The sequence below is a fragment of the Sus scrofa genome, chromosome 12, assembly GCF_000003025.6.
Source record: "Sus scrofa isolate TJ Tabasco breed Duroc chromosome 12, Sscrofa11.1, whole genome shotgun sequence".
NCBI classification, from domain to species: Eukaryota; Metazoa; Chordata; class Mammalia; order Artiodactyla; family Suidae; genus Sus; species Sus scrofa.
Genome location: NC_010454.4, coordinates 1,634,932 through 1,658,380, shown reverse-complemented (window position 1 = coordinate 1,658,380; position 23,449 = coordinate 1,634,932). Strand labels below are relative to the sequence as shown.

The 23,449-nt window shown below is 65.4% G+C and overlaps 1 protein-coding gene across 18 annotated transcripts in view; it reads left to right on the top strand.

Moving 5' to 3' along the window:
• BAIAP2 (BAI1 associated protein 2) overlaps window positions 1-23,449 on the top strand; it is a 57,546-nt gene that overhangs the window by 8,585 nt on the left and 25,512 nt on the right. For 10 of the 18 annotated variants that reach the window (XR_002336934.1, XR_002336933.1, XM_003131154.5 and 7 more), the window contains exons 2-3: window positions 4,590-4,665; window positions 5,445-5,531. Coding sequence is in view for 14 of the 18 variants with exons in the window: in XM_003131154.5 (XP_003131202.2) it covers window positions 4,590-4,665; window positions 5,445-5,531 (163 nt within the window). In the remaining 4 variants the exon portion in view is untranslated. Of the gene's footprint in view, window positions 1-4,205; window positions 4,229-4,589; window positions 4,666-5,444; window positions 5,532-23,449 lie in introns of those variants that run through there. The other 8 variants (XR_002336932.1, XR_002336931.1, XM_021066480.1 and 5 more) reach the window with 2 other exon arrangements.

The window sequence follows — 23,449 nt, the reverse complement described above, 5'->3', positions numbered from 1 at the left end:
TGGACCAGGGCTGGGAGCGTTGGCCAGAATTTGGACCTGCTGCTGGTGTCACCCAGCCTGTGGCTCAGAGCCCGCAGGGGTGATGGCAAGGGGCACCCCCCCCCCGAGTCCCTCCTCCTGGAGGCCACTGTGCTCGGGTGTCACTCTGGGCGCTGTGCCAAAGACATGAGTTGTCACTTTATTTGAACCTGGACGGCTTCTTGGCCCTTCCCACCAGCTGGAACCCCCACTGGCTGCCCTCCAGGTCTCCTGGCTCCCAGAAGAGCCAATAGTACCCTTGCTGCCCACCCCACTCGGGGGCAGGGGCTCCTGGAGCAGCATGGGTGCCTTGGCTCCTGGTATTTGGTTTTGCTGTGCGTGCCCTCAGGCCAGCCTGGCCTCCCCAGGCCCTGCCAGGGTCCTGACCCTCTGTCCCCTGAAGGCTGTGGGGCTGAGAAGGGCACGCCTGGGGGCGGGGGCCCCCTGGGGGACATGGGGAGGGGAGCTGACTGCCGTGCTGAGCTCTGCCTTTCCTGCAGCCCCTGCCGGCCTTCATTCTCCCAGTCTCACCTCTCAGGCCATTTCGTTCCGGAAGCTCTTGCGGCCACTTTCTCAAGTGTGAGCCCACTGTCGTCTCTGTGGCTCCAACCGGGAGAGCTCCATCCAGCTCAGGATCATCCGTCCCGGAAGCCCCCCCAGCCTGGACTCCCGGAGTTGGTTTTCTTCCTTTGAGAGTGGTCCCGGGACGGACGTCCCAGTCATTTTAGGGGGCAGAGGCGGGAGTCGTGTAAAGCTGCTCTGAGAAGCCGGACTTCCTGGCTCGGGAGTGTGGTCCCTCCTACCCTCCCTCTGCCCTGTCCCTCTTGTGGTGGGAGCGGGGCCCTCTGCCCGGGGCCGTGAGTAGGCTGTGCTCCTTGGAGGACCTGCCACCTTCCCCTGGCGGTGCCTGGACGTGGCGCCACGTTGGATGTGGGCTGCTGGCCCTGGAGCTGGTGCCTGCTCACCCTGTGCAGAGGTGGGCGTGTGGGCAGTTGGATGGGGGCCCTGGGGAGGCGGGAGGCTGTGTGTCTGGGGAGAGCGGATGAGGCAGGCGCCGGGCCATCCCTCCAATGGGTGGCTACCCTGACCTTGGCACTCACTGTTGCTCTGATGGAGTGTGGCCCCTGAGTTGCCCTGTGGCACTGGGACCTGTCCTGCCGGCCTTGACAGCCCATCCAGACAGAGGGACAAGCTGTGCTCTGCATTCGGAGCCGAGACTGGCTCCACCTGGACCCAGAGGGCAGCTCTCAGCTTCCCAGAGCCTCTCTTTGTCCATCTGTAAAGTGGACAGTGACGCGCACTCTCTGTCTGGTGGGGAGTTGGGGTGGTGTGGGGTGGGGGTGCAAGCACCCCTCCCAGGATGGCAGGTAGAGCCCGTGTGGGTGTCTTCCGAGTTTGTTCTTCTGGGGTTGAGTGTGTACAGAGGATGCAGGCTGGCCTGGCTATGCGTGCACGCGCACACACACACACACACACACACACGTGTGCACAGACACCCCACCCCGCCTTCGCTGGCGTGCATGAGGGTGTTGGAGGGGCAGGAGAAGGCACGTCACTTCCCTGTGCCAGCTCTGTTTGTGGCACCCTTGCCAGGAAAGTGCCGGAGGGGGGCTGTCGCCAGGAGCCAGGGCCCAGGGAGCGGCAGGGGTCCCAGGCGGGGCACAGCCAAGGCAGCCCCTTGGCAGAGCTTCTCCCAGAAACGTGTTGGTCTCTCGCCTCGTGACCCAAGTGGAAATGTCCTCTGTCCTCACCAGCCAGACAGGGTCTCGCCACGCAGGCTGCCGGGGTGCCCCAAGCCCGCCGGGCAGGAAGACTGTGGAAAATGCAGGACACGGGGCCAGGGCAGAGGTTTGGCTTGAGGCCTGGATTCCTGGGACTGCAGGGGTGGCAGGGACGTCCAGCTTTGTGACATCTGGGCAAGAGGGCCACCGAGAACCGTGCCTGCCAGCATCTCTGGCAGAGACCCTTCCTGTCCCCGAGCCTCCTGGGCACGGGCGTGGGGGGAGCCCTCGCGGGCCCCTTGCTCCCCCAGCACCTCTTAAATCCTGAGCAGACCGAGGAACGAGTGAGCGCACGAGCTGGTGCTCGTGTGGGCCTTGGCCCGGGGCTCCTGCAGGGGGGCAGACACTGTCGCTGGGGGCACCAGCTGCCGCGTTCGGAGGGATTTGGGTGTCGTCTGCATAGCACAGGGGTTGACGTTTGGAAGAGGTGCTGGCTGTCGTCGGCGTCTGGTCTGTGTTCTGGCCGCAGGAAAGTGGTCTCGGGGTGCGGGGCTCCTCTGGGGCCCCTGAGTTTCAAGGCAGGTGTGAGGATGTCGCCGGGGTGCCAGTAGCACAGAGGGGTGCCAGCAGGAGGCCTCCCTCCCGGCCTTCGGCCTTCGCTGCTCGCCCTCCCATCAGGCTGGAAACGCGCTCCCTTCCCCTTGCAGAGTAAACGGGCCGCCTTCTTCTGTCCCCGCGTGTGCCGCAGGGGGACATCTGGGGGTTTGCCTCTAGGCTCCCTCCCAAGAACCCCATGGAAGTCGCCCCATCACGACTGTAACATACCGCGGGGCAGGTAGCGGCGTGCTGCCGACACGGTCGTCTTGGACATGGCTGGTCTCTGGGGGCCGTGTTCTGGGAGATCAGTGACCTACAGGTGTGTGGGGGACAGGAGCCCAGAGCTGGAGGGAAGGGCCCCCGGGACACCAGCCCCGCACCCAGCTTTTGCGCTTCTGCGCCACCTCAGGCAGGCCAGGCAGCACCTGGGTGACCGGGCCACGCCCTGCGCAGGTGGCCCGCCAGCACCCCAGCACCCTGCCCCCTCACTCCCACATTCCTCGCATGTGAGCTCAGCCGCTGCACTGAGGAAGCGAAACCTGGCGTCTGTCCCCGTGTGTCCTTGGGCGGGTGTGGGCGGGCTGCCGCCGTGACCCGCCCCCCATTGGCCTGGGTGGCTGTCTGCCTGTTTCCTGCTGTCACTCAGGATGTTCGGGGCTGGAGGGAGGGAGCCGGGGAGCCTCCTCTTCTGCCGGGTGGGGGGCAGTCCTCAAGCTCGGCCCCCCAGTTCTGCTGTCACCGCCCCCTCCCCCCGCCAGGCCCTGACTCAGCCCTGTGCCCACGCTGCCGCGAGAGGCACACGGTAGACAGAAATCCTGTGCACACCGCGAGCGCACGCGCGCACACGCCTGGAGCGCCAGAGTCGGCCGAACCCGCCCTTCCTCCGTCTGCACCCGGCTTCGGTTCCCTTCCTTTGCACAGACACACGCACCCTCCGGTGGACGCCGGTCTGGGTGGCGTAGAGCCGCGCGGCTGAGAGCCCCCCTGCGCAGCCAGCCCCATGCTGGGTCTCCCCTGCGGCCCCCTCCCAACACCAGCCCCCCGCCTGCTGCCTGTAGTGACACCGGCAGCCTGATTCCTGGGCGCTGCTCGGGTTGCATCCAGAGCTGGGTTCCTGGACCGCTGACCTCTGCCCGCTCGGTCCAGCGTCGCAGTGGGGCCCTCGGCTCTGCCTTCACCTCTTCGGTTTCCCACCTTGGGCTCCTTGGGGCCTCCGGAGCAGCCAGGGGGATGTTCCTTTTGAAACCCAGTCGGGCTGCCCTCGGCGTCCTGTCCTCCTGTCCTTGGCTCCTGGCTCCTGCCCCTGATGGCGGCGGGCCCTGGCCTCGGGCCTCCGCACGCTGCTGCCTACAGCCCTCCGCTCTCGACGACAGGCCTCTCTTCCCCGTGTCCCCGTGTGCTGTCAGCTCCCCCGCCCTGAGGGAGCGGCGTCCTGCTGTCTTGTTCTCTGGGCGATGTGGGGCTGCCTTTCCTCTCAGGGCGGGACTTGGTCCCTCGGGGTCACTGCTGCGTCCCCGTGGGCCGCGGCCCTGGCGCAGCACGAGGCAGAGGAGCTCAGACACAGGTCACGGCAGCGGGCCCGGGGACGGATTTCCTTAGTGGTTCCCCGGTTCCCGCCACCGGCCGGGGTTGGCAGCCGCCCGTCGGGCCACGTTACCCGGTCGAGCTCATATTTGGCTCTTGCGTGTGTGCCTGTTGTATGCCTTGTAATTAAAACATTGATCTGGCCTTCGCAGCGAAAATCTAATTTCTTCAGTCTAAGAACTGGTGCTGTTGGCACCGAGGCTCGAGTCCGTCGGACGAGCAGTTCCAGGCTGCTGGCTTATCCGTCGCGTGGTGTGTGCAGTCAGGCTGTGCGCGGCTCTCATCGGAGCTGCTGCTTGGTAATGGATGTGAGTGCGGATCGAGGTGGGGGGGCTCCAGGCGTGTTGAGCCTTTTGTGTGTAGCAGCGGGAGGGCCCCCTCGCCGACTCAGCCCCGCCAGCCGGTGGCGGTCGTCTGAGCGAGTGTGCCCAGCCGCCCCTGTTCTGCGCGTGCTCACTCGTTTGCTCTGCGAGGCTCCCGGGCAGCAGGTTCTGCTCTTAGCCCCATTGTGCAGATGCGAACGTTGCGGCTCAGGAAGGTTCTTCCTCGGGGACGGAGCTGGGGTTTGGACCCGGGGCCTGACCGTGGCGCCGTGGCCTGGACCCCGTGGGACGCCCGCGTGGTCTCCCCTCGCCGCCACACCTCACGCTGTGCTCTGCTCTCTCGCAGACCATCATGGAGCAGTTCAACCCCAGCCTGCGGAACTTCATTGCCATGGGGAAGAACTACGAGAAGGCGCTGGCAGGTGAGGCTGGCGGTCCTGGCCGCGGGCACTGAGGGTGTCGGGGGGGGCCCTGCTGGGGGGTCTCCAGAAGCCCAGCCTTGGCAGTGAGGGTACGGCTGCCGCAGCCCGAGGCCCGTGTCGCTGGGCGCGTCCCATCCCCTGGGCCGGGGTGGGGCTGCGCAGCTCAGCCCTGGTGGTCCCTTCCCTGAAGCATCGTCCTGGCCGCGGGCTTTCCCTGGGTGATGTAGTTTCTTTCCCAGCTGTGCATCCGTCAGGGCCCGGGCCTTGGACAGGAGGCTTAGATTTCCTTTCACCACCCTCCGCCCCCACCTGGACTCCCCAGGTTCTAGGGGCACCGAGGAGCCTGGGGTGTCTTGGCTCAACCCACAGGAGACATCACGCTGTCCCCAGGGTGCCCTTGGGCTCCCCAAGGCCAGACCCACGCCCACTGGGCTTTGCGTTCCTCTGCCTCGGGTTGGGGGCGGGGGGCCACCCGGCCCAGCGGCAGGTGCACACCAGCTGCTGGCCTCGGAGCACGTGGGTGCCTGATTGAAAACTACCTAAATAAAATTTGATAACGAGCCCAGTTTTAAGCCCCTAACTGGGTTCTGGAAAGAAACGGATGAGAAATTGTAATCCCGCCTCTGGCAGGCACTCTGGCGGCCCTGCCCGAGACACACTTGTTCCCCCCCCAGGCAGGGGAGGCGGCGCGTGTGCTGGGTGTGCGTGATGGCTGCGGGGGGCTGCGGGCCTTGCTGTCTCCTGGTGGGAGGTGTAACCCCCTTGCTCTCCTGCCCCAGGTGTGACGTATGCGGCCAAAGGCTATTTCGACGCCCTCGTGAAGATGGGCGAGCTGGCGAGCGAGAGCCAGGGCTCCAAAGAACTGGGTAAGGCCCCAGCGCAGCAGAGGGCCCCAAGGTCCTGGGGGTGTCACTGTCCCCAGGCAGATCTGGGACCCCCGTCCTGCGTCTCGTCCTTCTTTGGGGTCCAGTTTTCTCCGTCCAGGAAGGAGAGACTCCCCCAGATGAGTTGCCCTCAGGGCCGGGGGGGCTGTGGGGTGCACGGGTGCTGAAGCGGGGTGCGCCGCGTCCCCGGAGGAGTGCCGTCAGGGGTGAGGAGACCGGCGGGCCCACGATCACAGGCGTTGGTGGCAAAGCTTGAACGGCTGGCACGGGGGCGTGTCCCTGCTGTGGGCACCCGTGGGACAGGATGGGAACCCAGAGCTCGTGCGACCCGGTGCTGAGAGTGCGCTGGGGGCACACTTATCGCACGAGAGGGGGAGCCCCCAGGAGGGAGCGGGGGAGCTCCTGGGATGGGTGACCTGATGCGTTTTCTGTGTCTCGAGCGTCTCCAGTAGGAGCTCCCGTTATTTGTATAGTCGGCGCTCTCGGTGCGAAGGTGGGGAGGGCGGCCCAGGTTGTCGGCAGGTTTGGGGGCCTTCAGTTTCTCTGCCAGTTCTGGCTCCCAGAGGGCCCGTCTCAGTCGCTGCCTGTCCATCACGGGGCTTGTTTGGGGACACAGGGGCCCAGCTGGCCCTGCTGCCCTGGTCCCGGTCCCTGCCAGGGGTGTGCTGTGTTGGGACTGCTGCCCTGGCAGAGCAGTGGGGATGTTGCCGTGAGACCCATGTTAAAACGCGGCTGCCGTGCTGCCAGGTTCTGGAAGCTTCCTGGGCTGGGAGGGGAGCAGGGGCCAGCCTCCTCCCACAGCCTGCGTTCCACCCGCCTGGACCAGGCCTTTCCTCTGTGGCTCTGGAAGGAGCCCTCTGTCCTCTTGGACGCCGAGCTGACTGGTTCTGGGCAGCCTGTGAGGACGGGGAGGCTGGGTGCCCAGTGGTCAGGCCTGCAGGCTCAACCTGGCTGGAGACGTGTGGGCGGATGGAGCCTGGACTCTGTGATCAGCAGTGGCCGTGGCCCCGATGGCTCTGAGCTCAGAGGCCGTGCGTGTGGTCCTGGTCAGGGACAGTGGCCATTGTGTGACCCTGCGTATCTGCCCACAGCCCCTGTCTGGGAAAGGGGCACTTTCTTACTGTGGCGGCCGTGGGGGGATGTGTGCCTTCTCCCTGGGGTCACGCACACGTGTGGAAGGGGAGAGTCTGCCCACGGGAGATGGGGTCCCGTGCGGCCCCTCGTGCGTGTGCAACTCCGCGGTGGGATTCCAGAACTTCCCGGAGGTCGTGGCTCCTAGAAAGGCCATGGGTGCACAGGGCGCCGTGGGAGAGACACCTGCCCCTGCTGGGCGCTGTCAGGGCATGGCCTGAATCCGGGAGCCCCTGGCTTACTGGCGCGTCTTGAGGTCTCTCCAGGAGCTCCTGCCCACGGGCTCCGTCCCCCACTGGGAGCTCCTGCCCCGCGGGGTCTGTCCCCACTAGGGGCTCCTGCCGCGCGGGCCTGCGGAGGGAGCCCCTGTCTCCTGCGCTCACAGCGGGTCTGACCGTGGACCTGGCTTCTGCAGCCCAGCCCGCCTGCCCGTTTCTGAGGCCCCCAGCCGGGCCTTCTACAGTTCGGTCACCCTGACACTGCCCACCAGGGTCAGTGCGGCCCATGAGGTCCCCGGTTCCCCTCACTCTGTCCTCCTTGGCTGCAACTGGGTCTTCCACCGCTCGGACCAGCGATGTGCTGCAGCGGCCATCGGAACTCAGGACGCTGCCTCCGGTTCCCCGGTTTACCCGGGTGTAGGGAAGGACGCTGGGGGCCTGCCGGAGGAAGGGGTGTGCGCACGGGCGACGTCTGGGCGCGTGCGGGTGCTGGAGCTTCCATCCACCGGCCAGAAGCTCCCCCAACCCCGTGGTTCAGGGATTCCCGGGATTGACCAGCTCTTAACTCCCCCCAGCCCCCTCCCCTCCCTGGAGGATGGGGTGGGCCAAGGCCTTCACCTCTGACCCCACCTGTCTGTCTGGTGACCAGCCCCCCCAGAACAAAGGCTGCTTCCGTCACCGGGCGATAACGAGGGGCTTAGGAGCTCTGGCCAGGACCTGGGGACACAGTCCGGTGTGCCTTTGTCACGTCGTCATCACAGGAGCCCCGCTCTGGAGTCGAGCTGTCTCTCTTGGTGACAGCTTTATTGAGACGCACAGGTCACCACTGAGAGTGCATAGTTCAGGGCTCCTCGTGCCTCCAGAGTCGTGCAGTCGTCCCCCCTGCCTGCTTCCCAGCGCCTGAGAGGAGACCCTGTGCCCCTCCCAGCGCCGGGAGGCCCCTGTCTGTTCTGTGTCCGAGTTGGGTTCAGAGGCTGGTTCGTGTCTGGCTTCAGTTGGCGTCGAGTGTCGGAGGTGCATCCAGGGGTGGCGGGTAGCGTGCGTCGGCTCCGTCCTCTTGGTGGCTGCGCGCTGTTCCGTGGTGCGGATTCGGCCCCCAGCTGATGAGCGTGCGGGTTGCGGCCCCACTTCGACTGGTTTCTGTGGTTTGCCTTGGAGGGGAACCAGGGGGGACTGCCAGGGCACACGGCCTGAGTCACATTTGTATCGAAGCAGCAGAGGCCTGATTTAAAAATAAGTCCCCCTGCCGCCACCCCCGTGCCCACCCCCGTGCCCAAGGCCACTTGTCAGCCCTGCAGTGTCTGCCTGTGTTTGCTTCCATACGTTTAAGCAGGTGGGTTTGTGCTGTTTCTTCTTCTTCGTCTTTTTTTAAGTGGCTGTGCCTGTGGCTCGTGGAAGTTCCAGGGCCAGGGATTGAATCTGAGCTGCGGCTGCAGCAACGCCAGATCCTTTAACTCACTGTGCGGGGCCGGGGGTTGAATCCACGCCTGCCCAGCAACCCGAGCTCCAGGGGTTGGATTCTTAACTCACTGTGCCACAGCGGAAACTCCTGTTTCTTCTTTTTGAAGTTATTTAATGCATCTTATTCTCAAAGATCTGGATTTAGCATTTTTATTATGGCCCCTTGTCACACCTAGTAGGATGGTGACAACTTCTGCTTAAGTCGGCGTCGGGGATGTGCGCGTGCGGTGCTGGCGGGAGTCCTCAGCCCTGGGAGCCGTCTGGCCGAAGTGCGGCGGCCTGCACATCTGGCGGGGAAGCGTGACGGGGTGGCTGAGGGCACACCTGCCCAGGTAGCACGCAGCCCCGGGGCCCCTGCCTCTCTCTCCCTCTGGGCCCCCACGTCAGGCAGCCCCTGCCACAGCCTCCGCCTCGAGGGAGGCCCCGTGCCTTCGCCGGAGCTGGCGTAGCACCCTGGGCTGCGCCCTCTCCGCTCCGGTCCCTCTCATCTGGCGGTTGTGCTGAAAGTCATCCCCGCAGCTCCAGCCGCCTGCTTTCGTGCTGAGCGGGTTCTGCTGTGTGGACACTGAGCAGGTTCTGCTGTGTGGACACTGAGCGGGTTCTGCTGTGTGGACACTGAGCGGGTTCTGCTGTGTGGACACGGCCCCGTCTGGACCCTCTTCCGTGGAGGGACTCCGGTTCCTTCCCGTTTGGGGCCTGTCCAGATCCGGGTTTCCCTGAGAGACGAGCGGCGTCGAGCGTTTTGGTGTGCTGGTTGCTGTTTGTCTTCTTCTGGCGAAGCGTCTCTTTGGTCTTCGCTGCCTTCGCGGTTTCTCCGTAACGCCCGGGCCGCGAGAGGCCTCTGCACCCTCGGTAGACGTGCTCGGTCAGGTACATACGTTGCCCAGGTTTCTCCTGGTCTGGTTTGCCTCATATTTTTTAAGTTTTTAAAACAAACATTTGATTTAATTTTATTTATTTTGGCCACACTCTTGGCACACGGAGGTTCTCGGGCCGGGGGTCAAACCCGCACCACCGCGGAGACTGCTGGGTCTTTAACCCACTGCACGGCAGTGGGAACGCCTGTTGAACTTGTTTTTTTGCTGCCTCTCAGCACATGGAGCTCCTGGGCCGGGGATCTGATCTGAAGCTACAGCCACCTACACTGCGGCTGCGGCTGCGGCTTCGCCGGGTCCTTAACCCGCTGTGCCAGTGATCAGCGCTGATCAGAGGCGGTGCCACACTGGTGCCTCCTGTTCAATTATAGTGAAATCAAGTTGATTGACTTTTTTTCTTGAACTGTAGTCCATGGGGTTTTGTGACTGTCCTGACAACTTTGTGTTCCCGAGTCGGTGACGGCCTCACCGCATCACGTGCCTGGTGTTGGTGTGTGTCATCAACTCAGCCCCAAACCTGAGCCTCGTCCAGGACCCCTCCCTGCCCACAGCCGGCCCCTTAATCTGGCGGCTTCTCCCGCTCTTGGAACTCGCCCCCTGCAGCCCCGCCCTGCCCGACCCCCGACCCCTGACCCCACCCCGGGCCGTGCACAGGACCCCTGTTCTCTGGCCTGGGGCCGTGTTTTCAGGGTCCAGGGTCCCATTTCACCCCCTTAGTTGGGGGGGCGTCTTTCCTTGTGGCGGTTCCTCAGCAGATCTCTGAGCCTGCGTCTGTCTGTCTGTCTGTCTGTCCGTCCGTGTGTGTCTCCTCCGTGGACTGGCGGCTTAGGCGGAGAGCCATCTTCCCTCGGGGCTGTAGGCATCACCCTTGTTCTCTGACCCCTGGCCTTGCCTCTTCAGTGCTGTTTGGGCTGATTTTTAAAAAATTTTATGGCCACACATGCAGCACATGGAAGGTTCCAGGCCAGAGATTGAATCTGAGCTACAGCTGCAACAACTCCAGATGCTTTAAACCTCTGCGCAGGGCTGGGGATCGAACCCATGCCTCCGCAGTGACTGGAGCCGCTGCAGTCGGATTCTTAACCCATTGCACCTTAGGAATGTCTGCTGATGGGGTTTTTTCTTAAATGGGTTTTTTTTCCCCCCTCCTCCTCCTCCTGGAAGCTTTCGAGAGCTTTGTCCTTGAGTGGATGTTGTGAAAGAAATTTCCAGACGTGGCTCCTGGGGGTGTGTGGGGGAGGGTCCGAGGAGGCCTGGAGAACAGAGCATCCTGGGTGAGCGTGGGGGGGCCTCCAGGGCCACTGAAGGGGTTAAATGTGACCCAATCCCGATGAGGACTGTGAGGGCACCGGGAGGGGCAGAGGGCAAGGGCCAGGGCCATCCAGAGTGCAAGGTGGACAGAAAGGGGCGGGGGCAGGGCAGGAGTGGGGTTCCAGCGGGGAGGGGGTGGGGGAGGAGGTCGGAGTGGGGTTCCAGGGGGGAGGCCGCAGGGGAGCTGCCTGCTTGTTGAACCTGCACGGCGTTGCCTGTGTCCCCGGGGCTGGGTGCTGCCCTTCTCTGCTGTTGAACTTCGCCCACACGTGAGGAGCACGGGGCATCTCTGTCTGGTTCTCTCGTCCAGCTCTTCGGTTGTTCCCGGGGGCGGGGGTGCGTCCGCGGGGCCTTCCACGGGATGGGCCTCCACTCGGTTCTGGGGCGTTTCCGAGGCTGCCGCCCAGGGGCAGGAGTGGGCGAGTGGGCCCTGGCCCGGCTCCGAGGACTGAGTGAGGCTGGGCACGCCCCCCCCCCTTCCTCTGCGCCCACTCTTGCTCTGTGCCAGGCCGCGTGATCCCCCAGGTGCCCAGGCAGCTGCTCTGGCCCACTTGGCTCTTGGAGGGAGGGAAACCAGAACCAGGACCGCATCTCAGACCCCTGCCGGCCGATTCCGCTTTGTCATCTCCTGGGGTGTCCTGGGTGCCCGCGCCCGAGGGGCGATGCGGTCTGGGGCTCGCTCCCCTCAGTTCGCCTGCCGGGACCTGCTCAGCAAGCCGGGGTCTTCCTTCTGGGTCCTTCTGGGGGGCTGCTCCTGCTCCCAGCTATGAGGCTCTGGGAGAAATGGCAGAAATTGCAGGTTTGGAGCCTTGCTCTTGGCTGGTGAGTAGAGGGTTTGGGGTTTGGTGTTTGGTGGTGCATTTTGGCCACTGTCCTCATGAAACGGTGTCACCGGGTCCCTTTCTAAGGAAACATTTTCTTCTGGGTCCCTCAGTTCCTTGGTCCCTGTAACTCTGCCTGTGGCCCCGGACACCCCCTGATCTTCTCTCCGGGGGCCAGTGGGACCCTGGGCGGGGGGGAGCCTGTGCTGATTCTGACCACTTCTGGGTCTCGTTCACAGACAGGCCGTCGGGTCTGGTCTGCGGCCTGTGATTCTAGGTGTGCTGTGTTTGGAGGACAACGTTCCTTGGCCCCGGCTGCAGGGTTTCCACCCGTGTTCGGGTCCTCAGCAGCCTCACCTCCTTATCACTAAGCGAGCGTGAAGGCCGTCCGTCTCTCTGGGTGGGTCTTGCTTTAGTGTTTCTGGCTGTGCGGCTGAGCAGGTAGACTGCAAGCTACGTGCGGTCGTGTTTTCCTGATGAGCTGAGCTCCAGGAGGGGCCCTTCTCTGTCCCCAGGATCCTGTGTTCAGTCTGTTGTGTTTCATGGAGTTTGGCTTTCTCTGCCCTTCCTGTCTGCAGCCCTGCCGAGTGTTTCGTGGCTGACCGGTTTCTCCAGGGCAGAGAGTGCCCCCAGGGTGGGAGGGAAGAGGTGAGAGGTCCCTGCCGTCCTGGGGCAGACGGGAGGTGGCCCGCAGGGAGCTCAGCTCACACGGGCGGAGTCCTGGGCCCAGGGCCGGGCTCCAGACCAGCCCTCATCCCCAGGCCCTGCACAGAGGGGCTTCCTGCCTGGGCGGGCCCTGTGACTCGGGGTCGGGGTTGTGGGACAGGCAGTGGCAGAGCTGCTGGCCGCTTCCTGTGTGATCCCTGCCTCATTAGGGCTCTTCCTGCCCTTTCTCCCCCACAGAGGGCGGGTGGCTCCTGCTCTGCTCCCTGGGCCGCGGCCTAGAGGACAAGACAGGATTCGGGCCCCCGCCCTCACCTGATTGACTTGTCTGATCGCCGGCGGGGGTGGGTGGGTGGGGGTGTGTGTGTGTGTCCCGTCTCCCTGCCCCCCACATCCGACCTGGAGTGGGGGTCTTGGCAGCCCCCGCCCCCCACGTCGGCCGCACGCTCAGAGCTGGGCCCTAGGTCCCAGAACAGAGGCGTGCGCACCGTCTCCCGTCGGGAGCGCTGCAGCCGTTGCCCCTTTGTCCCCTCCCTGTGGAGAGCAGCGGCTGCTCTGCCTTTGGTCCTGCGGCGGGGAGGCGGCGGCTCCAGACCTCACAGAGGAGACGGGCTCTGATCCTCACTCGGCGTGGCCGCAGGTTGCTTTTGATGGGCGGGCTGCGTGGTCGGGGTGCGGGGCCGCCTGCCTTCCCCGTCTCCTCGCCGCCCTCTCGTCCTGCCAGCAGCCACCCACACTTGTGGGCAACTTGTCTCCCGCCGGCCACCCTCCTGGCTCTGTTGGGCACGCTGGCGCCACCCTAGCAGATGGTCCCAGAGGGCGTCCTGTCTCTCTGATCTGCGTCCTTGGGGCAGCTGCTGGCTTCGCTCAGGGCCCTCTGTGCGTGCAGACCGGTGCCTTCCTGCAGTTAGAGGGTCGAGGTCATGTGCTCCAAGGCCGTGGGCCGGTCCGGGGAGGGGAGGGGGCTTTGCTTCTCGGGCTCCCCCACTTCCTGGCTCAGCCGGAGGCCGAGCGGCGAGTGCCACGCGAGCAGGCAGGGGGCCCCTTTGCTGCCGGCTGGGGCCCATGTGCCCACCGAACGCCGCCCGAGATGCTGCGTGACGGGCACACGGCGGCGCGTGTTTATGCCATGCTCCAGCGCTGGCGCCAGGTCAGGCGCCCTCGTCCTGAGGTGGGGGCACAGTCCAGTCCTGGACACGGTCAGCGGTGCCATGTCATCCCCATCCCCCTCCCATTTCTCCCGCCGCCTTAGGCTTTAAGCCCGCGTCAGGGCAGGGCAGAAGGAGCAGGTGGAGGCTGCTGGTGCCCCGTCACTGCTCCCCGGCTGTCCCCGAGGGCCCCTCCCCTCTACCCCCCCCCAGCCTCCGAGTGCTCAGTGGGCCTGCCCGGCCTTGGCTGTGGGGTGGCATGCATGCTGTCTGGCCAGTGGACAGGCTGGCTGTGGGGTGGCATGCATGCCGTCTGGCCAGTGGACAGGCTGGCTGCTGGGTCCTCCGTTGCGCCGTCACAGCCCCTGGAGAATGGGTCTGGCGCAGGGTCAGCCTGTGTTGTCCTGCTTGCGGATTTTCCCCCAGTGTTGGCTCCTGCGGGGGCCACCCCACACACGGCTCTGGTCTTTGTGCGAGGAGGCCGCGGTCCCGCCCCTCCTCTGAGGGCCGTGCTGCCGTCCGCGGCAGCCCCTGGGGAGCGGCCACCTGAGCCCGTCCTGCGGCTGCAGCCCAGTGCACAGGTACACGGTGCAGACGTGGGCAGGCGACTCAGGCAGTCTGTGCCGGAATCGCTCATGCGTGGTCCTGCCTGCTGCCCTTTGGCTGCGCAGGGGGCTAAGGGCACGTATGCTGTGGGGGCGCCCTAGACCTCCAGACGGCGGCGCTGTCTGACGTGAGGCCGACGTGGCAGGGGTACAAGCCTGCCCTGAGCCCTCTGCTTCCTCCCTGAGTGGCTGCATTTCTCCCTGGGCTTGTCCCCCGGGGCCTCTGGCCAGAGCCTCGCCCTGGCCGTTTTGTCCACTGGCTGCTTTGTTCGGCCCTTGCTGTCCCCTGAGGCCTCTGTTGTGCTCCCCACCTTTGAAGAGCCTGCTTGTTTGTGATCCGGGCGTGTGTGTGCTTGCAGGCGCCCTGGGCCTGTGCTTGGCCACCACCTGCCTGCACCCGCATGCATACCTGCCTGGGCCCTTGGGAGGCAGGAGGCCTGTGCTGGGCGCTGGCTCAGGCGGAGGTGGCCTCCCTGCACCTGAAACTGGCCCGGGCTCGGCTGCTGAGTCACCGGATTTAGGTGTGGCCTGGACACTCTTCTGCCGTTTGGCCGCCATCTGTGCCCGGCTGCCCAGTGGAGAGCAGAGGTGGGCAGTCCCACGGTGCCCATTTGGCTGCTGCAGGCTTTCCCACGTCGGCTTGTGCTCATAGGCACAGGGTGGCATGTCCCCGTGTGCAGCTCACTGAAGTGCAGGCCGTGTGCCCTCAGAGCCTTGGAGACCATTGGGTGGTTCTGAGATGGCACCACGGGCTGCCCCCCAGATTGGGGGCTGCCCATCTGGTTGGGGCTGCCCGCTTGGCTGGCTCCTGTGCTGTCTGTGAGGCCAGGAGGTTGTGGGCTGCATCACGGCCCTTCCTGCGGCAGGCAGAGCTGTCCCCATCTGGCCGGTGAGCCCGAGTGTGACAACAGCCGTCCCTGAAGGGGGGGGACCGTCTGTCTCACGCGCCGCCTGCTGTCAGACCCTGCGAGCAGGACCGGCCTTTCACTGCTAAGCCCGCCTGACAGACAGCGCTTGGCAGCCCTGATTAGACCCACACAGCGGGGGCCGCGTCGACGTCATGCCTCCCAGGGTCCTGACTCTGCCTCCACGTCGCCGACACCGCGGTTCCGTGATGACCACCGGCTTCCACGGCAGCCGGCCCCCCAGGCTGGCCCGGCGCAGGCTCCTTGTCTGCCTCCTGGCTTCCCCTCCCTCCCCAGCTGGTGACCCAGGCCCCCAGTGACAGCACATGGAGCGCAGGCAGGGCCGGGGTCCCGGGGACAGGGCCCACACTCTGCCGGCCCCTTCAGGCCACGTCCACCTTGACAGCGGACGGGTTTTGCAGTCTCTGCTCTCGTGTCCTGCTTTATGTGGACACCAGCAGGCCAAAGCCTTGGGGCTGCACACAGGAGGGCAGGTGTGGGGGTCCCTTCGCAAGCCCCCTGGACTCGCAGGCCTATGTGAAGGGCTGGGGGCTCCGCCGTGTCCACTTCGGCCGCCCTGATGAGAGCTTTACGGGGCTGGCTCGAGCCTCTGTCGGGAGGGATTAAGAAGCACGTTAATTGGATCCGCCCGCTCTGGGGGCTCTGGCAATGGCAGGAGAGACGCCCAGTGTGTCTTCATGCTTCCTCAGCTTCTGAGGGCCACTCGGGGTGGGAACATCCCTGGGGAACGGTGGTGCGTGGCTGGCTCTCACCCGAGGATGGGCAGTGACCCCGAGAGGAGGGGAGGGGCCCGGGTTGTGGTCCCTGAGGCCTGGCTCCTGGCAGCACCTGGCCCAGGAGCGTTCCCGCAGAGAGGGTGTGTGTGGCCTGTCCCAGCACTGCAGCGGGAGGCTCACTGAGGTCTTTTTTTTTTTTTTGCTTTTTAGGGTCACACCCGCAGCACATGGAAGTTCCCAGGCTAGGGTAGGGGTTGAATTTGGAGTTATAGCTGCCGGCCTGCACCACAGGCACAGCCACACGGGATCTGAGCCGTGTGTGTCACCTACACCACAGCTCACAGCAGTGCTGGATCCTTAATTCACTGAGGGAGGCCAGGAATGGAACCCGCATCCTCATGGATCCTGGTCAGGTTCGTTTCTGCTGCGCCGCGACAGGAAGGCCTTACTGAGGCCTTTTAAACCTCGTCCTGCGATGTCTGGCCGGTGAAAGCTCTCCCACTTCGGCCCGTCTGGCCTGGGAGCCTGGACAGCCCGAGGGCCCTGGGTCCAGTCCCATGAGCCCACTGTGTCTCCCCCAAATTCAGGCACCACCGGGAACGTGCTGTGTCCCCCGCCCGCCCAAGTGAGAGGGACACTTCGGGGCCCCTTCGTTTACCGTCCAGCCGGGAGCCGGTGGCCCGGGAGCGTCCCTCACATCATGGGCGTCTGGGGTGGGCACAGATCTCTGCCCGTCCTCAGCACTGGCAGGAGGACAGGTCGTCAGAGCCCCTCTGGACGCTCTGTCCGCAGAGACCTCGTTGTCTGCTGACTGGTCCCTTCCCAACAGCCTGTTCTGTTTGTGTCTCACGACTCAGAGCAAATTGATGCCCGAGAAACGGTCCCCAGAAGAGCCAGTGTCCAGTTGGGGGCACGAATGGGCAGGTTAACAGGGAGCCGCCCCTGTTCTGGGGCTCCCTGTGCCAGGTGAGGACCCGGGCGTGGCCTCATGGGGCTGCCGTGTCCGCCCCCCGCTGCCCAGGCTCAGCCCACGCTCGCCTCGTCCTCCTGTCAGCAAGCTCTCCCGAAGCAGCCCCGAGCCCCCGAGAATGTGTGGCTCGGCCGGCCGCGTCCAGACGCAGGCTTGGCTCCAGGAGGCCCAGGACAGCCTGAGCATCCGAGAGCCCAGCAGGCACGGGAAGGGGCACGGCCCGACTGGCACAGGGCGGGAAGGGGCTCAGGACAGGAAGGAGGCCAGCCTGGGTGGTCGGGCTGGGGGCTGGGGACCTCCTCCTCCTTGTCCCACGACCGGGTGCCCAAGCATCCTGCTGTGGACACTGAGGGGCCATCTGGCCTCACTCTGCTTCAGAGCAGCAGTCAGGGAGGGCGCTGGCCACTGTCACCATGGCAACGGCCATCGGTTTTTCTCCTGATTGCCCCTCTGGCTGCCTGCCATTTTTGCCTTTTTTGTAGGCGGGAGAAGAACCCTGCTTCTCCCCGGGGGAGCTGGCGGCTTCAAGGCCAGCAGGGAGGACGGTGGGCTTGGCTGATCTGGAGGGGTCCCTCGGCGCTGAGCTGCACGTCCTGTCCTGGTGGCTCTCTCAGCATGACGCCCCAGCCCTCGGCTGTCTCTCTTCCTGGATCGAGAGCTCTCAGAGGCGCCTTTCCGCTCTGGAAGCCACCAGAACATCTGAGCAGTGTGGACATTTGCTCCAGGAGGCGACGGGCACTCCTAGCCGAGTTTGAGCAGCTGAGCCCTTGGTCACCAGCAGGAAACGGGGCCTCTGGCTCCTCCTGAAATGACAGATCCTCGAGAAACAACTGTTTGGTGCCTTTGGTGGCTGCTGGTGACCAAGAAGAGACGCTGAGACCCCTGGGCAGAGAGAGTGTGTCCTGCTTGCCAGGTTCAGGTCTGGCTCTGGGAAGACAGCGCTGGAGGCCTGGTCTCCATAGAAGGTCGGATGCCTCTGTGTCCCGAGCACTGTCTGGGGCTGCTGAGGAGTGTCCCGGTGGCGCTGCCTGGAGGAGGAGGAGAAAGGCGACAACTCCTGCCCACCCTGCCCAGCCCTTGCGCCACAGAGAGACACAGGCGTGCGGGTGGACGTGCTGAGGAAGAGACTGGGCCTCGGGGCCCTGCCCGGGCCTGGCTTCGGTTTTTTGTTTTTGCTTTTTGTCTTTTTAGGGCTGCACTTGCGGCATATGGAGGTTCCCAGGCTTAGAGTCAATTCGGAGCTGCAGCCACCAGCCTACGCCAGAGCCACAGCAACTCAGGATCGGAGCTGCGTCTGCGACCTACACCACAGCTCACGGCAATGCTGGATCCTTAACCCACTGAGAGAGGCCAGGGATGGAACCTGTGTCCTCATGGGTACGAGTCAGATCTGTTTCCGCTGCACCAAGACAGGGACTCCCCAGGCCTGACTTTGGATGAAAGGGCGCCAGTGGTGCCCAGCCCTGGATCACAGTGGCTGGCGCCTCCTCAGCCGGGGCCCGGCCCCGCAGGACGACACGTGTGCGCAGGCCGGGGCTTTTCTTGTCTCGTGGGCCGGTTCCCGCAGCCCTCCGCCCGCTATCCTCCTGCGGTCAGGGTGGAGCTGCGCCCTGGTTCCTGGCTGGTACTGTCCCTGTGCTCTTTCTCTGGGGCGGGGACTGTTCTGTGTGCCTCACCAGCCCAGCCCCTAGTCAGGAGACATGTGGTCTTGGCGGTTTAATTCTGGTCTGAGACGCAAACATGAGGTGGTGAGGTTCGCCCAGGCCTGGAGCCCTCACTGTGGGTGCCTGGAAGGTTGGCACCTGTCACCCCCCAGGTGGCCCCCTGTGACGCCTTCCCCCGGCCGGTGGACTGGCGCCAGGGTGAGGGCTGGTCCCCGCCCTGGGCTTGGTCCCTGCTCTGCGACAGTGGGCTCCCCACCCCCGCACTTCCCACCCCTCCCGCAGCAGGGTGCCGCCACCAGTGCGCTCCCGAGCTTGAAACCGCCTTCCGTGCCCTCCCGCGCCCTGGGTCCCCAGCTTCCTCCCGTTTGAGTTAACGGAGTCTTAGAAGCTCCACGGAGTTGCGCTCTGGACGCTTGGTCTCGGAAGCCACGCTTGCTCCTGGGGGTCACGGCGCCCTGGGGGCCGGCCAGCCCTGCGGTCGGGCGTCTGGCCCCTTGCCCCTTCCTCCTGCCGTCGCTCTCCTCCGCTGGGGGTCAGCTCAGGCCGCTGGCCGTCTTCCTGGGAGCCGTGGCCAAGCCGGTCTCCGCGGGCCTGTGTTGCTTTGGCAGAGCTGTGTTCTTTTTTAAGCCTAAGTGAGTGTTAAGTCAAATCCTCCTGAAATGCTTGTCCGCACTCCTTTGGGGTCGGGAGTTCCACGTCTGGCTCAGGAGGGGCCGTCAGGCGGAGGCCGGGCCACCCTCGCCTCCCAGGCCAGGGTTGGGGGGCTGCCCAAATCTGCCAGGTGGGCCAGACCCTGGGGCCGCGTCCCCCGCTGGCCCCGTCCGGTCCCCGGCCCACAGACCCTCTCCGTGCTTGTCGTTTCCAGATTTGTAAGACCATGTGTTTTTTCTGGAAGGATAAAGGAAAGCCAAACAGCACCCCAGATCTTAAAAGTGTCAGCGTCGCGAAAGACGCGGCGCGAGCGAGCCCTTCTGGATTGGAGACCGTAGGCTCCGGCGCCGCGGAGGGGAGAGAACTCTGGTGCCGCTGAACGTTGCTGCCTCGTGACCCAGACTAAGCCTGTTTGTGACGCGCGTTCCAGAGGCTCAGAGAGCGGTTCCCAGGAGCAGAACGCGGACTGCCCAGCGGGAGGGAGGCCTGAGGTCCAGGGCGGGGGAGCTCCCGGACGGCGTGGCAGGACCTCCCAGGGCTGGTGGCTGCTTGTCCGGGTCGGGGTGGCCGGGGGCCGGCGCCCACGAGGCCAAGCTCTCCGGGGCAGATGCCAACATGCTGGCCACGCCGCGACGCCCGCTCCTGTCTCGGTGGCTCAGCTGGAAGGCGTGTGCACGGCACGCGCACGTGTGTCAGCGCTGGGGAGCGTGTGGGTGTTGGCGGCTCTTGTGCAGCTTTCCGGAGGTTTGGGGGGCTGGGCGGGGAGGAGGGTGTTCTGTCTCCCCAGCCTCAGAGAGCAGCCATCAGGGCCCTGTGACCTCGGGGCCCTGTGTTGCTGGACCCCTCCAGCCACTCTAGGTGCCCTGGGGTCTGCTTGGCGCCTCGTTGAGCTCAGGTGGGGGCAGGGCGGCGCCTGTGCTGCAGGGCGGGCCTTCCTGCCGGACGCCTCCCCGGGGTCTCTGTGCCGCTGGCATCCTCTCGTCCCCCTCCTGCCTCTTCACCCGCCGTGGTCTTTCTGCCTGTCCCGGGAGAGCGTTTGGGCGCCACGGTCTCTTGGACCGGCACCTGCGCGGTGCGGGGATGAGGGTGAGCGCGCCCCGGGCTGTGAGCAGGTCGCCTTTATCTCTGTGACAGCTCAGCTCCTGGAGTCTGGGCCTTTTAAAGACCGGTCGCTGCCGTTTTCTCAGTCGTCTGGAATCCTTTATCTCTTCCCAGAGGCCCCAGTTTAGGGAAACGCTTGAGCGTCTTCCTTCTTCTCAGGCCTGGGTCCTGCGTCCCCAAACGTGTGTGCGAAGCGGCCGGAGGGCCGCCGTCTCCTGCTCGTGCCGGCGGCTCTGTTCTGTCCACACAGGATCTTATCCTTCTCCGCGTCTGCTTAGGAGACGTGCCGTCACGGCGGGTGACCCGGCCTTGCCTGGAGCGCTGAGCGAGCCTGGGGGACCTCCGTGGGCCTGGTCCCCGCGTGGGCCCTCCCGACGGTCGAGCGCGTCGCCTCGCTCCCTCTGCCGGCGGCCCCGCGTCTGCCCTTTCCTCCCGTCGGCGGTGCCTTCGGTCCCCCGGTGCTGGTCGGCCCTGGCCCTTGGACGGAGGGTGTCCTGGGGTGGTGCACGTTGCTGACGGTCTGTCGGGAGCGTCTTTGTGTCCGTGGTGAGGCGAAATGCTCGGAGAAGAGAAGCAGGCCCACGGAGCCCTGTCTCTGGCTCACGACCCAAAGCTTTGGCAGAAGCCAGCTCCTGCTGGTGCTCCCTGAGGGGGCCCCCACCCTCCCGGCTCAGCTTGGAGGCGAGAGGGACACTGAGTCACCCAGACGTGCGGGCGAGGCGGCCCTCGTGGGATCCGTTCCCACGGGTGTCTGCGGCCTTGTCTTCCCGAGGATTCAGACGAGCCTGGAGCAGGGCCGGGCCCCTCGGGGGTGGTGCAGGCGCCTGGGGGGGCGCTGACCCGGTCCCCCCCAGCCCCGGGTCTGCTGGCCTGTGGACACCCGGGGATGCCCCGGAAATCACGCTGGGGAGGCGAAAAGCAGAGCAAACAGTTCAGATCTGTCTTCGAATAAGCCTGTCGTCGGGGAGAGCCGGTGGGCCTGGCGCCGCTGTAAGCGCCCGAAGCAGAAACGCCCAATGTCCACTGAGAGATGTCCGTGGACAACCGAAGAGGTCTGTTCCCCGGCCGTCATCCAGCCGTCCAGGGGCCGAAGCGCTGACACACGGCCAGGCCTGGAGCCTCAGACGTGCTTGGCGGGGAAGCCGGACACAGAGGGCCTGTGTCGTGTTAAGGGCCCCGCTGCTATGGAACGCCCCGGACAGGGAGACCCGTGGAGACAGGACGTGGATTCGCGGCCGCCTGGGCTGGAGGGAGAGGGGAGCGACCGCTGATGGGGACGCTTCTCCTGGAATTCAAGGTGGTGGTTGCTTGACCTTGAGAGTGTCCTTGGGGACGGAGTGGCCTCTCGGGGGCACTCACAGGCCTGGGCTCCAGCCCTCCCTGTCCAGCCGCCCAACTCCAGCATTGTCTTGCCACCAGAAGGCGGGGCCAGCTCCTTCTGCCTGTTCCGAAGGCGAGGCCACCGCCCTAGGGGACAGTTCTCTCGAGCCTGGCTCTGGAGGCCCCCTGGCCTCTCCGCGGGGACGCGTGGCCCGTATCCTGGCAGAAGTACAGGGTGTGTGTGTGTGTGAGCAAGCGTGCCGGCCGCCCCAGCCCCTGCCTTCTGCTGGGGGAGGGAGTCGCCAATGGCACTCCCCCCCCCCCCCCCCGTCTTAACCCCAGAGGCGCGGCATCCCCGTCCGAGAGCACCGGGCGTTGAAGGTCCTGAGCTGGGGGTGTGTGGCTGCCCCGTGGGGTGAGGAGGGGGTCGCCTCTTCTCGGCCGCACAGTCCCAGGTGCGCCCGGTCTCCTCCCCTGTCCCTGCCCCCACGGTCTGCCCCCTCCCCGGGGCCCGTGTGGCTGGGCAGCCCTCTCACCTGCTGCCCCTCTGTTGACACTCCTCGCGGGCGGTCCTTGCGGGGGGTGGTCTCTAGCGACTTACCCCACCCGTCTGCTGTTTGCTCTGGCGGGGCTGCTATTTTAAACCTGTGCTGTGGCCCAGCCTAGGCTTCCAGTGAGGCCTCCTCTTCCACGGGTGGGGGTTGGGGGTGGGAAGGTGTCCTGGGGAGGGTGGGGGCCATGGGGGCCTAGGGCAGTGTCGCTACGTCATGCTGTCCTTTGAGCCCAGAGCAGGAGGGAGGCCCAGGGGACCCACAAACCAGAACCTTCTGGAACCCGCCCTGGGGGATCTGGAGGGGCTGAGATAAAGGGACAAGGGAGTGTCGGCCCTGGTGCCTGGTTCTGGGCACAGCCTCGTCCTCTGCAGCTGGCCCAGTGTGCCCCACAGCACCGCTGGGTCCAGTGCCTGGTGGTGGCACACTTACTCGCACCTCTGCTGTGCAGGTGTCATGCGTTGTGGCCTCCTGCACCTGCTTGTAAAATGCAGTTTGAAATCCCCCCCATGCAGCCCAGCTCCCTTGGCCACTGGCTTGCTGCTCAGAGCCCTGCGCCAGCTCCCTGCCATGCATGCCCAGGAGGGGGCACAGATGAGGCTTGAGGCCGGGGCTCCAGCGAGCAGAGCTGGGGTGGGGTCAGTGACCAGAACCCCTCAGAAGCCTCACGCAGTCTTCTTGGCAACAGGACTTCCGTTTCTAAAAGATCTGCTGTGTGCTGTCAGTGTTTTTCAAACATTCTTGAACTAGTTGTCCGAGGCCTTTTGAGGAAGTCCGTCCTTTCAGCTTCGTCTGGGTGTTAACATAATTCTGGGGCCTCGGGCGTGACCAGCAGCGTGAGCTCCTCTGCCGGCATTTGCTCTGAGTCTCATTCACGGACTCGGAGTTCTTGAGGGAACCCTTGGGGCCAGAGGGTGACGTGTGGGTCTGGATTTCCCGCGCACTGTGCCTGACGCGCAAGGCGGGGTGCCCGCCGTGCAGATCAGGTGGGAGCAGTGAGGGGCCGTGGCGGTGTCAGCCTCACCCCGAGTGGGAGTGGGGGCTGCGCCGGGCAGGCTGCTGGCAGCCTGGCCTTGTCGCCTGGGCTGCCTGCTTGTATCTGTCCTGGTGGGTCCCTTTCAGCCGAGGACAGGGACCAGGCTCCTTCATGCCCTGTTCTGTCCCCGTTGTCCTTGGCCGGTTCCCTGACTCAGTGACCCCCCCGCAGTCGGGATGGGTGGGAGTAGGGTCAAGGCCGGCAGAGGATGAGGCAGACCTGTCTTGCTGGGGCTGGTCAGCCTCCGCTCCCTCCTCCGCCACGGCCCCTCCCTGCCCCGCCGTGCCTGGCAGCACCTTCAGGTCCTGAGGTCGGGCTGCTGCTTGGAGCCGGAGTGGATGTGACTCCCAGGGCCTCCGGGCCCCCGATAGACGTGCCCCTCTGCCAGGCCCTGCCCTCGTCCGCAGCCCTTGTAGGCGTCATCACGTTGAACTGGGGGTTGAGCCCAGGAGCTCCGGGGGCTGCTTGTGCGCCTGCCCGTCCTCTCCCTGCAGCTCCTGGGCGGGCGTGGTCCTGGAGGCAGGCCCTGTGTGGCTGGCCCTGGTCCTTGTGGGCTACCTGGTCACAGCCGCGTGTCCACGGGGCACAGCAGCGCCCAGGGCCGCTGGGAGCGGGGGCGACTCGGGCTCACACGCGTCATCACGTGTGTACTCAGCACACCCACACACAGCACGGCCGCACACGCTCACACCCACGCCCTGTGCATCCACGCACCTGCTGCCCCCACCCACC